The 16,154-nt window shown below is 36.6% G+C and overlaps 1 protein-coding gene across 7 annotated transcripts in view; it reads right to left on the bottom strand.

Annotated features, from left to right (window-relative positions):
- Window positions 1–16,154, bottom strand: part of SEC24B (SEC24 homolog B, COPII component) — an 84,918-nt gene that overhangs the window by 52,620 nt on the left and 16,144 nt on the right. For all 7 annotated transcript variants that reach the window (XM_045799173.2, XM_087866390.1, XM_045799174.2 and 4 more), the window contains exons 2-3: window positions 12,864–13,613; window positions 3,305–3,475 (exon numbers count right to left, since the gene is read on the bottom strand). In XM_045799173.2, the coding sequence (XP_045655129.1) occupies window positions 3,305–3,475; window positions 12,864–13,613 (921 nt within the window). The remainder of the gene's footprint in view (window positions 1–3,304; window positions 3,476–12,863; window positions 13,614–16,154) is intronic.

The following is a 16,154-nucleotide window of genomic DNA, read 5'->3' as shown; positions in this document are numbered from 1 at the left end:
TGATGATCAACTGAGATAATAAAAGTTAAAGGTATTTCAAAATCGTAAACTGCTACGTGAAAGTAATAACGCTACTATCCATCTACAACCTGGAAAGTTAAATCTAACAAACAACAATAAAAATTTCTGACCTGTAACTCAGAAGGTTGAACACATTAAAAAAACTCCAAAGAACAATACTGCTTTAACAAAAGCCTTTCAATACCATTCCAATCTACTTTACTTGAACAAAGTTTCTTAACAATTATATGCGTGAAAATAGAAACTATGAATGAAATTTATCTAAAGTTTATCTTAGGGGCGCCTGGGTGGCTCAGTGAGTTAAGCATCTCCCTTTGGCTGAGGTCATGATCACAGGCTCCTGGGATTGAGCCAGGCATCGGGCTCCTTACTCAGTAAGGAGCCTGCTTCTCCCTCTCCCTCTGCCTGCTGCTCCCCCTGCTTGTGCTCTCTCTGTCAAATAAATAAAATCTTTTAAAAATTAAAAAAAAATAAAGTTTATTTTATTTTAGTAATGAGTCATATATAGCTATGGTAGGGATGGGGGAGAGCCATTCATCTCATTGAAAGATGTATTTCCAGTCAAAATTTACTTTGCATAAAAAATACGCAAATTCATACTTTTTATATGTTGTTTTGACCAACTATATGCTAACAATAATAGTGTTGACAGTTCAATCCAGAAGAAAAAATGCTAATGCTTAGACACTTATGGTCATAGACAATAAGTAAAATGTTAAATTTCCACAGAAGAGAAGTATGACAGAATGCTAAAAGGAGTTTCTAGCTTAAGAATACATTATATTATTACATTCAGGAGAAACAGTATGACATTAAGGAGAAAAATGTTAAAGAAAGGCTCATTTGGGCCTTTTTTAAAAGGATGATGGTAGGTTCATTCTAGTGGATACAGAGAATAATATAACATATTTATTTTAAAAGTCAATATATGCATTATGTTGAAAAATTACGTACCTTCAACTATTTAGACTTCTGGTTAAAAATTTTAGATGTCAATGTCAATTTTAGATGTTACAGAGTTTACCCAAAAACTTTTTAGGAGATATGGAGCAAAACTTTGCAGCCTCCTGTCTTAAAACCAGTATAAGAATGCTGGGTCCTTCTGAGAATAACTAAGTAAGGGTGTCTTTGAAGCTGCGAAAAAATATTAATCTCTTTTAAGCATTAATATTTTAGTAGTCATATCAGAACCACAGCATAGCTTATGCAGCCCACACACCACCCAAATACAAAAGGCACCATTCACACAAACCACAACTTACACAACATGGTAGCCCTTCCTCACACAATTAGGTTGTATATCCCAGATCTATTCAAAGGTAAAGAGGCCACTAAAATAAACCAATCTCCTACTTGAGAAAAAGGAACACTAGAAGTTACAATTCAAATGTTTCTAGTATTCTCTTTTCTGTTACTTATTCAAGGAGCTTCTCCTAGGTACATCAAAAGTTTGTTAACAGCCAACAAAACAATTCAGCCGCATTTTATAGAAAGATAAAAAGGTTTGAGTTAAAAATCTTTCACTCTGCTACTTGGGCAGAGTAGTTTATAATCTTGGGGAAATTACCTAATCTTTGTAAATCTCACTTTTCTCATCTGTAAAACAGAGATAATATTATAGGATTGCAATGGGGGTTAAATGAGATAACAAATATAAAGTATCCGGCAAATTGTAAATGCTCAATAAATGGTAGCTCCTCTTTTCAAATCTATCTTATTAAATCTATCTTATTAGTAAGAAAAAAGGAAACAAATTATGATTATTTTGTGGCAATGTGGTTTGCAAAATGTCACTTATAGTAAAATGGTAGGATGGTACTTAAAATGGTAAAAAGGAAAATATACTAAGAAAAAAGATATTAGCAGGGGCAATGTGAAGGGTCAAAACAAGCATAATATTTAAGAAAAGGAAGGCAGTCATTGATGTAAAGGAAAGATACCATTCATTTGGTTAGGAGTTCAATCTACCCTTTTTTTCTACTCATGATAAGCAAAACTTTCCTACCAGTCCTCCATTTTAAAGGCAAATGCTTTTAAAAAACTAGATTTTATTCCTAATATACCCACTGGCTTGTTGGGAATCAATGGACACTCCATGATGCTGCAGTTGGTTTTCCTATAAAGCCAAATAAGAAAATTTATAATGTATAATCTGCTCAAATGATAGAAAGTACTCTTGACCACATACTCAACAGATAATAAGTAGTGAGATCAACCTAAGGTGCTTTTTCTGAGTTTTAGAACATAAGAGAGAGAGAAGGAGAATTCTTTATATTCAAGGCGAGAAGCTGTCATTACATAGTAAGTATAGTCCCTAAGATATTACTAATGGTTGCTCTGGAAACACGAACTATAGATTGCTAATAACAGTTCAGTTATCTCTCATGAAATGAAAAACACAGTATTTCAACTGGAAACATCAATAGATTCAGAATTTTAGCCAGAAAGAAAACAAAATACTGCCAAAATAAAAGGCAAAGTAGGGAAAGTGGGTCAAAACAACACATTTTAGTTACCTGTCACTTATTTAACACATGAAGAATATTAAACAAGCAAATGAATCAACGGTACTGTTTGTCCATGCTGCAAAGGTATGGCTTACAGTTGCATTTTCACCCTTCTCATTTCCAAAATTCGGTCAAAAGTTACTTTCACTAATAATAATAACAAGTAGAGAAATCATCAAATAGTATATGGAGATTAAATAAAAAAAATCTTGGACGCTTTATCCTAAAAGAGAACTATAACAACCTTTAAAAAATAGGAAACAAATGTTCCATAGTAGAGGGATGGATTGGTAAATTAGAATACACTGAAACAAGGAAGTATTAGCCATGAAAATGACTACAACAACTATGTGGAATATGAAGAACTGTGTATAATTTAATAAATTTAAACACAATATACAAAATGGTATATAAGCTATGATTGCAATTATGTAAAAAATAATCTTAAACAGACTATAAGTTAATATATACAAAGAAAACAGTGTTTGAATTGAGACTATAAATTTCTTCTTATTGTCTATATATTACGGTTACACAGTTTGACTTTTTAAAACTCAGCTATCTGAGGGGCACCTGGGTAGCTCAGCCAGAAGGGCATATGACTCTTGAACTGAGGGTCATGAGTTTGAGCCCCACATTGGGTACAGAGATTATAAATAAATAAACTTAAAAAAAAATGTAAGAAAATCATAAAATCAGCTATTGGAATCAGTGTGCGTGTATATGTATGTGTGTATGTGCTCTCTCCACATATACATAATAAATTTTTCGAATACCTTTCTGTTGTAGCAGCTCTGACGGCTGTGTAACTGAGGCTAGGGGCTCAGCTGGGCGATCTGCAGCAGGAGGTGTTCGCCTTGAGGCTCCTGGTAAAACAGTGGATACGACTGGGCTGGACTTGAGAGGCTTAACATTTTGCATAACAGGACAAGATAAAGAATCTGCAACTGAAGACAAAAAACTATTTCATCTACAGCAATCGACTCGAAAATATTGAAATACCAACAAAATACGGTTTATTTGAAGTTCTTATAGAAACATCAGTGGCATCACATTTATCTAGAATTATGTAGAGAAAATAAGGAGATCCAAAGAAATGATTTCAGAAAAACTGAAAACTTACCAAATTTTTTAATAATCTTTAACAGCAACTTTCCTAAAACATGTCAGAAGCCTCCTTACCTTTTTAAGCAAAATGAACCCCAATTTTTACTAATGATCGTTACTATTAATTCATTATTGTACTACATAATGGTACCTAAGATAAGATGAATAGAGGTCATTTGCTTCTGCAGTAATATAGTCCATGAATTCCACAACTGTTTCTAGTATCAGCTGAGATTCCCCTTTTGTATTATAAACTGTCATGTCTTATTTACCCCTACTAGTCATCTGTATTTCAAATGTAACTAAGGACTCAATGGTAACAGTAGGTTGGATGTCTGGGATAAAGTACATGTGATTCATACTAGGCCTTTGTGATAGCTCAAACTCCCCAATCCAGAGGATAATCTTCAGCCAACCAAGAGCTCATTGAAAAACCCATGGCAACAGCCTAAGTGTCCACTGATGGAGGAATGGATAAAACACACACACATGAATATTATTCAACCATAAAAAAGGAAATCCTGCCACTTGTGACAAAAGGGATGGACCTTGAGGATACTGTGCTAAGTAAAGTAAGTCAGAGCAAGACAAATAGTACACTATCTCACTTACATGAACTCACAGAAACGGAGTGGAATGTGGAATGGTAGTTTCCAGGGCCTGGTGTCAGGGTGGGGGTTGGAGGGAGTAAAATAGGGAGATATTGGTCAAAGGGTACAAACCGTAATTTTTTTTTTTATTGAAATATACCCACTGGCATACAATATTATATTAGTTTCAGTTGTACAATATAGCATTTGACAATTATACAGTATAAAATGCTCACTACAGTAAGCTGACTTACAATCTGTCACCATAGATTTTCAGGGTTTTTTTAAAAAGATTTTATTTATTTGAGAGAGAGAGAGAGCATGAGAGGGGGAGGGTCAGAGGAAGAAGCAGACTCCCCACTGAGCAGGGATCCAGATGTGGGACTCAATCCCAGGACTCCAGGATCATGACCTGAGCTGATGGTAGAGGCTTAACTGACTGAGCCACCCAGGCGCCCCCATAATTTTTCAGTTTTAAGAAGAGTAAGTTCAGGGGATCCAGTGTACAACATGGTGACTATTGTTAACAATACTGTTTTATAAACTTGGAAGTTGCTAAGACAGTAAATCTTTTTTTTTTTTTTTAAGATTTTATTTATTTATTTGACAGAGAGAGACAGCCAGCGAGAGAGGGAACACAAGCAGGGGGAGTGGGAGAGGAAGAAGCAGGCTCATAGCAGAGGAGCCTGATGTGGGACTCGATCCCGTAATGCCAGGATCACGCCCTGAGCCAAAGGCAGACGCTCAACCGCTGTGCCACCCAGGCGCCCCTAAGACAGTAAATCTTAAAATGTTCTCACCACACACAAAGAAAAGGTAATTATGTGAGATGACGGATATATTAACTAACCTTACTGTGGTAATCATTTTGTAATACATATATATGTCATATATCAATCATCAATTGTATCTTTTAAACTTACACAATGTAATATGCCAATTATATCTCAAAGTCAGAGGAAAAAAGACCTATGGCAAAAAACTAGTAGTGAGCAGTGAAAATATACTGAACATATGCATGTATGTGTGTACATGTATGTATGTACATACACGTATGTTTAAACATGCATGATGTGTGTGTGCACATAGAGACAAACTTAGAAGTGCTAAGACTAAAACAAATAAAGGAATGTGGTGACAGAACAAAACATGTTATATGTTGGGGTGCCTGGCTGGCTCAATCGAAAAATCATGCAACTCTTGATCTCGGGGTCATGAGTTCAGGCCCCAAACTGGGGATAGAGACTACTTAAAATAAATAAATATAAATTAAGAAAAAAAAAAACCCGCAATATGTTATATGCCCCATAGTGTACAAATGAAAAATATGGGGAATGGGAAAGAAGGTGGAAGGTAGTCTAAATGTGCTATTCATCATTTTCAGGGAGGACAAACATCATTGTGGGAAACTGAAAACATGGTCACAATATTTTGCAATTCTTCTCATTAAGAAGTGGAGTCTATTTTCCCTCCCTCTGAATTAGGGCTAACCTTGTAACTGGCTTTAATCAACAGAATGTGGCAGAAGTAATGGTATGTAAGTCCCAGAACTCAAATCTCAGGACACCTTGTAGCTATGCCCTTCTGCCCTTGAAATGCTGCCCGGAGATTATCATGGAACGAAGTTAGTTAAGTGTCAAAAAACCTAGGTACTCCAGTAAACTATCTGCACCAGCTGCTGGACACATGAGTGAAGTTCTAGGATCTTCCAACCCAGGCAAGTCTCCAGCTAAATGAAGACACATGGGTGAGTCCAGGAAAAACCAGCAGAGGAACAGTCCAACCAGCCCACAGAACTATGAAAAATAACGTCATTTTTGTTTTAAACCAGAATTAGATAACTGATATAATCGTTAAAACGTAACAGAGTGATAAGTATATTTAACAGTACAAAGTGAAAACTAAGAAAGATAAAATCATCTAACATTGGGTGATGGAGAAAAGGGAAGGGGCGGGAGACACAATAAGGATGGGTGAGGTAAAGACCAAACCTCCCATTAAAGATAACTTTAAAAACTATTTTTTTAAAAGATTTTATTTGAGACAGAGAAAATGAGAGAGAGAGCAAGAGAAAGCACGAGATGGGAGAGGGTCAGAGGGAGAAGCAGGCTCCCTGCTTATGCGGGACTCGATCCTGGGACTCCAGGAGCATGACCGGAGCCGAAGGCAGTCGCTTAACTGACTGAGCCACCCAGACGCCCTAAAAACTATTTTTAAAAATACTTTTCTAAAATCATCAAAGACCTAACATGCTATTAATGAATGTCTGGGCCAAAATCTGTACAAAACTGAAAACTCAGAGAAATAGCCAACACTCAAAGCTGCTTTCACCTTCTGCTACAAAGCTGATTTGCTGTTTTCTGTGGCCCTGCGGGGTACGGGAAACAGAAGACACATGCCAGGGCGCGCTGGACGGAGTACCTGATAAGGCGCCCTGTACTTCCACTTTGAAGAGAGTGTTCTGAAGGGTTATAACCTCAGGATAAGGACAAACCGGGAAACTAGTGCTTACAAACACCAGCGGCTTTGGTTCAGAACACTCCGAGTCCAGTAAGTCTAGGGTTCTGGACTTGAATTAGTGCAATAAGCTGGTAGTACCTAGAGGCACTTGGCAGAAGAAAACAAAAAACCTCTATCACGAACAGCTCCATCATCCTAGGCCTCAAACTATTCCCACAATTAATTTTTCAAAAGTAGTTCCAAGCACAAAGTCAAAGATAAGTAAACAAGGACCCTCTCTGTTCCAGAACACTACAGCCAGTCTCCAACATGCTTATAATCCTTCAAAATTCTGCCAGTGCTTCAGGGTGGAGACAAAACATCTTATCCTCAAAACTTCCTAACATGGTTCACGAGGCCTGGAATGATCCTAAGTCCCTAGCCTCATCCTGGCCTGAGTTCTCCTCTAGTTTCACTGGTCGTCTTCCAGTCCCTTGAACTTGCCATGCTCTCTCCCAGTAAAGAGGAATACACTGACTCCCTGCTTTGACGTCACAAAGCTTTTTCTTTAATAATTGGTATACATGAGTTTATGTGATACTTATATGCATATGTACATATATACACATATAAAACCATAAGAAAATACCCACGAACTCAGCATCCAGCTGTGAAAATGAAACATTTCCAAAACTGCTGATGCTGTCAGGGTACTCCTCACAGAAGTCCTCCCTCCTGAACTGTGGTTATTATTCCCTTGCTTTCGTTTTTAAATAGTTTACCACACAGACAAGTATTCCTAAGCATTAGTTCTGCTTGCTCTTTAACTTGGTGATGGTATCGTACTGCATGTATTCTCCCATGACTTCCCACCTGACATTTCTGGGCCTCATGTTAATGAGTGCAGCCCTGTATCACATGTTCACTTCTGTTCAGCAGTCCATTGGAAGTATCTAATTTCCTTATCCATTCCACTATAATGACTTTTGGGTTTCCACTTTTTTGTTTCCACAAACGGTACTGCTATAAATATTCAGGAACATGTCCCTGGTGCAGATATGCACGCTTCTCCAGGGCGGTGCTTCCCAAGGTGTGTGCCGTGGCTCAAATGGGTGTAAGTGTGCAGCCTCAGAATCCCCTTAGCCTGGGCGCAGCCTGGGGGAAATAAGCGCTTTTGGCCTAGAGAGCAGACTAGTCCTTTTAGCCCAGTATCCCAAATAAATGTCACCATTTCCTGTACGTGCTACACATCTAGAACAGGACGTGGTGCCCTCGAGCCTTCCTATTCAAAGTGTGGTCACTGGGCTAGCAACACCTCTTGCAGACACGATGAAAATGCAGAATCTTAGGCCAGGCCATGCTAGACTTGGTGAATAAGAACCAGCATTTTAGGGGCGCCTGGGTGGCACAGTCGTTAAGTGTCTGCCTTTGGCTCAGGGCGTGATCCTAGCGTTCTGGGATCGAGACCCACATCAGGCTCCTCCGCTGGGAGCCCGCTTCTTCCTCTCCCACTCCCCCTGCTTGTGTTCCCTCTCTCGCTGGCTGTCTCTGTCAAATAAATGAATAAAATCTTTAAAAAAAAAAAAAAAAGAACCAGCATTTTAACAAGAGTCTGGGTAACTCATGCACCAAATTTTATAAGTGGAATAGCTGCATTTTAGAATATAGCTATCTTCAATTCCACTAATGCCAAGTTTTCCTAAAATACTGAGCCCATAAATCTTCCTATCAACAACAGTGTCTAAGAGTTCTGTTACTCTACATCCTTGCCAATGGTATGGTCAGACTCTCAAATTTTACCATTCTGCTGCTAGGTATAAAAAGATATCCCACTCTAGTTTTAATTTTCTTTTCCTGATTATTAATGAGGTCGAGTATGTTTTCATTTCATCTTCTGTTTTTTTCTTGGGTTGTTGCTCTTTTCCTTATTAATTTGTATGTGTTATTTGTGTATTCTCAATTTTTTCCTCCCAGTTTATGGCTTGTCTTTTTGTTTTCTCCATGTCTTTCATTGAAAAGTTCGTAATTCGAAATTAGTCAAGTTGAGCACGCTTACTCCTCATAACTATAATTTATTGTATTGCGTTATCCTTAAGAAATCCTTCTCTAGTCAAGTTTCTAGCGTAGTCTTCCATACTTTCTCTAAAAAGTTTCTAAATTCCGCCTTTTACATTTAAATATTTATTTTGCCTCCAATTTATTTTATACATGAAGAATTCATCAGATTGCAGCTCAAATATTAAATATGAGGGAAAACTGAGAATTTATTTTGCTTTTCCTCAGGCACATCAGTACCCCAAGATGACAGATAAAACATTACTTTATCAGAAAGTGGATACTGATGTCATGTATATTGTGGATTTTAATACAGGATTATATAGATGTTTATTATTATTATTTTTATAAGTAACTTTTAAAATGCTTTTTGTTTTAGAGAATTGCACATAGTAAAACACCATTAACTAGACAGTACTATTTCATAATATGCTATTAATATGTGATTCTTAAGCAAAAAAAGTAAAAATAATTTTAATGAAATATTTTCTGGCAAAACTCTTACTTCTTAGCCAAGATTTATCTTGCTAATTTTTAAAATTATATACTTTTCAAAACAAAGGGATAGTAAAAAAATTTAAGAAAATAATTTTAAATGATGTTTCAATACTCATCTTGCTATCAAAGATGGTATCTTTTTATCCCGAAGTCACACTCAACTAACTTCATCTCAAAGTAGAAAAAACCTTCTAAGCCTTCAGAGATTTACCTACCGTAGCAGTTCTAATGAAATGACATTTTTTACACACCAGCCAAAATTTCACCCTAAGTTAACAAACATAGCACCCAAGACATACCTACTTGGGACAGACCTTTTAATAATAATAAAAAAAAAAATTGAAGTTCTAGTGCTGAGTTATACCAACATGTTCTTATAAAATAAAGAGGCGAGTGAGATAAAATTAAAGTTCTCTTTTATTCCAATGTTTCTGAACATGAACTCAATGACTGCCTAAAAATAACATCATGTATACAGCAATATGTTTTTGGTAATCACTTAACTCAGGCTCATGCTTTCGGATCGCCAACACTTAATAAGTTGTTTAAGAACTTTTGTTACACCCGAAAATGAAACTAGTATAATCAAGTAATAAAAAAAGTGCAATCATTTTTAATTACTTGATGATTGAATTTCACCCAAAACCATGTTTAATACCTAAGATCATTATTCTAATGTGACAATATTATTTAAGGGCATCCAAAGCAATTAAAACTTGTCTGTCTTTCTAGAAAATTTAAATCAATATTCTCATGGTTGCCAAACCTTGTACCTAGGCACCCAAGTCACCGTGGCAAAAATTCACAGGGTTCCAAAGGATGTTTTGTTTTTTTAAAATGAATTCAGTTTATTACGTTCCAGTATAGTACATTTATGTGCTAAGATTAAGTAGGTTCTATTTAGTAAAAGTAACATAAATTAACCAAAAAATTACAAATTTCAATAGTTTCATGTTATTTATTGTATCATACAAAATAGTTCCTTGCTATTGAATGATTAACTTAAGTATGTTACGTGTGGCTTATGATACTTGTACATGTGTAGAGAATTTTGAGAAGGACACACAAAAAATTGCTGCGATTATCTCTGAAAATTAGTGGCCAAAATTTCTAGTGGTAGGGAACTTTTACTTTCCATTTTATCCATTTCTTTGAACTCCTTCTATGTACATTTGTTATTTTTTCATTATAAAAAACTACCAAGGGATGTTTTAAATTTCTAAGAGAAACACAGTAGTATCTGTCAAATACCTTGTGAATTATTACTACTAAGTTACTTGGGGAACCAAGAAAAATAATATTGACATCATCAACTCAACTGAGAAAATTTGAGAACTTCCGTAGTATTTCATTTCAAAGTAGGTTTTAAAAGTAACCTCTTTATTTCTTTTGAAATGGTGAAAAACAAGTATCAAATTAACCTGATATATGTCAATCTCCAAACTATAATTTAAAAGTAGCTTACCAATCCAAAGGCACAACCCCCCCCCCCGGCTTAACATGAATTAATTTCTAAAATTATATTTATTACGGCTTTCACAGTATAGTACTAAGATTAAAAGAATAGAAATATACCCCACCCCATCTCTACATATAAAGAACTAATTACTAGTTATTCAAATAGAAGGTAATTTTATAATTATTCTTTATTTAATATTTTTTTCAGGGATAGTACTTCCCAATTAGGTATTCCGTTCATTAGCCAAGTGGCCCCATATTTCCCTGATCCTACATCTCGGTATAATTGGTTCCATCCAGGGTCCCACACCCACCTCAGAAATAAGACAGGAATTACCTGTATTTCTTTCTTTCTTTTTTTTTTTGTCACGAAAGTCACAAAATCCTTAAGTCAGAGGGACCTTAAGCTAAGCTGATCTATAAAAACACTGCTGAAAGAAGAGAACGAAAACAGAATTTCTAGGGGACAGAAAGCCCTCATTCTGAGAAGGGAAGGCTGAGAATCAAAGAAATTGAGCTCCAGGACAAACTCGGTTTCTAACATTAATGACCACAAGCAGGCAACCTAACTTGGATAGCTTTCCTCATTTGTAAAACAAAAAGAAACCGAACTTGACTTTTTACTAGGCATCGTAAGATCAAGTCAGAACTACAGATTCCCAAGACCAGCCTGGAGTCTACTCTAGCTCAGTAAGTAAGGTTGAAGATCACGACCCGTGCAAGCGATTTTGGTGCACAGCCAGACTTGGGAACTGTGACAGATGCTTTAAGTTGATTTACCCAAGACCCAGTCAATGCCAACCCCTTTCTTTCTTGCCTGCCTCTACTGTGAAGGCTACAAAGCTAAATATTCATTTTCTAACCTTCCCTAAAATAAGGGATTGTCTTTTAAAACAGCTATGGCAAACGACAGGGAAAGTCTGTCAGCGCCATCACCCCATCTTCTTTCCTCTCCGTTCTTCCTGCTTTTAACTCTGACCTGATGTCTACAGGCACAAAGTTATCCTGTTTCTAGAAATCGACATGCAGAGGATGGTAGACTAGGGACAGAAGAGACACTAAGGACATCTGGATCCACTACATCCGCCTAGGCTTCTTGTTCTGTGAGAAAAATACCACCTTTTTTGTTTAAACCAGTACTAGTTGCTTGCAGCCAAAAGCGTTTCTAAATAACAGCAGCGAAAGAATAGATGATCTCAAATATACGGTTCAGATATAATATTCCAAAGTTCTAATTTTAAATAATCTAACTGTCCTGGGAAGGATACTTTTCTATGGCATCCTTGACTCACGGCTATTTGGACTCTGATGTGCAATTTAAAGACGTCATTCAGAAAACGACCACAGCTTCACCAGTTCCCATTCTTTACATATACTTCCATTTATTTCAAGAGCATACTTTGTTATGTTCAAGCTACAAGTTGAATTAAAATGAGTATATGATATGGAAATGCCACACTAAAATGACTACATAACTTACATAATTTTTAAACTAATAAATTTAACTACATCTTGGTTTAGGAAGGTCAGAAAGACTAACTATAAGACTATTTGTCATGCATCTTTCTTCATCTTCCCCAGCCTTCATCTTAATTTACCAATTTGGGAAGAGAAAACATAAGCTTTAGCATGTATTTCTACATATTTTATATATGTATATGTGTGTGTGTGTGTGTGTGTGTGTGTGTGTATATATATATATAAAATCTCTGCAAGCATCACTAATGGGGGCTCACTCAGAGAAAACAGGGTGGTATTCTATAGTGAGTAGGGCTCTGGCTGGAATAGTAACTGTCCCAAGGTTGAACAATATAAAAAAGAAAGTAGTGGCTAACAAAGCATATACCCAAATAGACCCTTCTCTTTTGCCCTTGACCTACCTCATACTAAAGACAACTACTGCAGAGGCATAAAATATATCACTAAATATTGACTGAGATCCCAGTCATGACAAGGAACACAGCAATGCAAGGTGACGGTTGGGTGGCTAACTGAACTGGTGAAGGGGAAGGGTTCAGGGAGAGGTTGTAAAACATCACAATAAATAAAGCAGATAAACCGCAAAGGTGAGTTAATTTTCGATTTTTCTATTAAGCAATATCATCTTAAACCTTCATGCAAATAAAAACCTGACTGGAAGTGCACTGATTATTCAGCCATGCTTTGGTGAACTTTCCATTCAACCTACCAGTATTTGTTGGGTTGCTGTTGGCTGTAGCCAGGGAGCCAGTGTGGTTTCGGATGAGATTATCTTGGGTTGACGAAAGGCCTGAAGCTGACCATGAGAGAGTACTGCATCCTGAAAGACTCTGCTGCTGGTGGTACTGGTGTGATGGAGGAGGTGGAAGCGGTGATGGATGACTGAGGGCTGTACTGTGACCAGAAAATGAATTATCTCTGACCGGCCTGACAGTCGGAGCATTCTGTGAGGTAAACATTTGTTGCCCATATGGATCACCAGCAGGCAGAGAGGGATACGAAACACTAGGATACGCAGCATTAGAAACAGTTGACATAGCATAGTGACCACAAGTAGAGGGAAATCCCTGAGAAGCAACAGAAGAGTTGGCAGAGTACATGGCTGGACTACTGTAGTGATTCACAAAAGGGGAGTACAGCTGGGAGGCACTCGTATGCAAATGGGATGTTGATGAGGCGGCACCCTGGAAAGATCCCGGAGCAGATCCCACAATATGAGGGGCAGGAGGAGCCCTGCCATACATATGCTGTGCTCCTGGTTGTTGGCTTGCTGTATTAGGAGTCACCACATTTTGTGTCGGTACCGTATAGAGACCAGAGTAGTAATCACCACACTGGCTGTCCAATGGCAATGAGGTCATTTTCCCAGGTCCTTGAGGATAATGTCCTGAGGGAGCAATATAGTTTTGAGGATGCAATCCATACCCCGATGGAACCTGCATTTGACTCTGTGCTGGACCTGAAAAAGAAGAGCAAACACTTATAGGGATTGGCAAGGAGATAACTAATTTTTAAGCTAAGTTCCCATCAAATGTTGCCCTAATTAATTTACTTCTCCATAATCCCAAATTGTCACAAAAGATATATACTGTTATAGACCCGCTGTGGTACCTAGCCTCCAAGATGGCCCCCAGAGATCCCTACCTCCTGGTATTCATACCCTTCTATATGAGTTTAAACACTCCCACAATATACCAAGACTGAGTTGTGTGGCCAATAGCATCATCGCAGAGGTAATGTTGTATCACTTTCAAGATTAGCCTAATCTTGGGTGCTGGCTTCCCTCTCTTAGATCACTCAGCTTGAACAAAGCTGCCAAATTGTGAAGAGCCCTATGGAAAAATCCATGAGGTGAGAAACTGAACTCTGTGGCCAATAGCCAAGGAGAAACTGGGGCCTGCCAAAAACCACATCAGTGAGCTTGGAAGCAGATTCTTCATACCCAGTAGAATCTTGAGAAAACTACAGCCCCAGCTGACAGCCTGACCACAATCTCATGACATCCAAAGTCAGAACCACCCAGTGAGGCTGCTCCCAAGTTCATGTCCCTCAGAAACTATGAGATTAAATATCTGTTGTTTAAGCAACTAAATTTTGGGGCATTTTGTTATGCAGCAATAGGTAACTATTATACCCAGTATAGACAAAGTGCAAATCTTTTTTATTAGCTTCTCTAAAACAATAAAAGTAACAACATACCCATGGTAAAAAAAAAAAAAAAAAAAAAAAATTCAAACAATGAAGAATACAAAGTAAAAAGTACAATTCCCCCTTTCCCTGGTAGCTGATATCCTTCCCACACGTAGCTATTACTTAATGGCTTTTTGTGTATCCTTCATGACATAGTTCAGCAACCTGCTTTTCTTTTACTTAATGTGTCCTGAATATCCTTCTGTTAGTATAGATAAATCTTCACTATTCCTCTAAAAATCTATACAGTATTTCATTAGAGATGTAATATTATTTACTAAATCTCCTTTGATGAATATTTCAGAGAGTGAACTACTTATATTTATGAGATCAACCTCTGTGATGAATCTATAGGATAAATTCCTAGAAGTGAAACTGAGGGTTCAAAGGGTTTGTGCTTTTAAAATTGACAATTATTGCCAAGTATCTCTTCAAAAGTCTACCAATTTATAACTTCTATGAAAAATGCTTAGGAATGCCTCATCATCCCAACATTGAGTAACATTTCAATCTCTGCCAACCTGATAGGGGAGAAACATTTCAGTTTTCAGTACTTAACTATGAATAATGCTGAGAATCTTTCCAAATATTTCTTAGCTACTTAGGTGTATTCCTTTGTTATTTGCCCCTTTCCCACAGGGTTGTGCTTTCCATAATGATTTATAAATGTTCTTGTACATTGAGATATTTAACCTTATGTTATTATTATGTACTACATGTATTTTCCCTTGGGTTACTGTTTTTTGACCTTATTCATTTTTAAATCATACTTCAAGAACCTTCCCTATTCTAATATTATATAAATATATACTCATGTTTTCCTCTAATGCTTTTAATACTTACACTGACATATATTCATTTCTTTGATCACTACAGAATGGTATTTTTTATCAATACCATTCAAATTAACATTAATTTTAGTATTACTTTTATTAATATTATAAATATCATTAAACATATTACCTTATGTGACACTCACTGTCCCTTGAAGTAATGATATCATTATACCCCCTTTACAAATTAGGTTAATTCACAGAAGTTAAGTCCTTTAATACAGTCACATGCTTAGGAAGTAACAGGACTAAGATAAATCAAGTAACCTGGCTCAAATCCATGCTTTTAAACAATGATCTGCCGCCCATACTATACTAAAGTCTGGCTGGCTTTCTTCAGCCCAGCAAATGGTCCATCATCCCAAACAATGGAATTCCAGCCTTGGTTCCAACTAAGGAAAACTTTATCCCAGAATCTAATTTTCCTATGTTGTGGAGGGAAATCGTTATCTGTGCCATACCTCAAATGAACAGATAACAAAAAAAATATATTTACAAGCTGTTTTAAGTTCACTGACACAAAGGAAGTGCCACTGTATTCCTTGTTATGATAATGTGTAAAAATATAAAACATAAAAATGTAAAAATACTTATTATAAAAGATATATGAATAGAGCTTATCTTTCCTTATTCTCTTTTCAATTTCTACTCAATAATGTAGTGGCATCTTAATTTTGATCACATAAATACAGATTCTATGGCAGAAAAAAGATAACTTACATAATCAAACTATAAGGAAAAAATAACATCCATACTTTTATAATTCCAAGAAGTATACAAAGAACCCAAACTCAGTAACACCATTTTACTGGGTGTATAATTTCCTTTTCTTACAGGATATTTTACATGGTTATAGTTCACCTGAAAGAATTTATTTACTTAAAAGGAAAAGAGTCATCATTAACGTGCCAAAAAAAATGTGAAATGTTCTCCCTCCCTCCCTTCCTTAAATATACAAAGATGGTCTGCTACTCTTG

This window comes from Ursus americanus, chromosome 13 (genome assembly GCF_024610735.1).
Source record: "Ursus americanus isolate L20-20 chromosome 13, mUrsAme1.1.p, whole genome shotgun sequence".
Lineage (NCBI taxonomy): Eukaryota > Metazoa > Chordata > Mammalia > Carnivora > Ursidae > Ursus > Ursus americanus.
The sequence above is the reverse complement of the archived record's forward strand: the minus strand, read 5'-3'. Positions and strand labels throughout refer to the sequence as shown.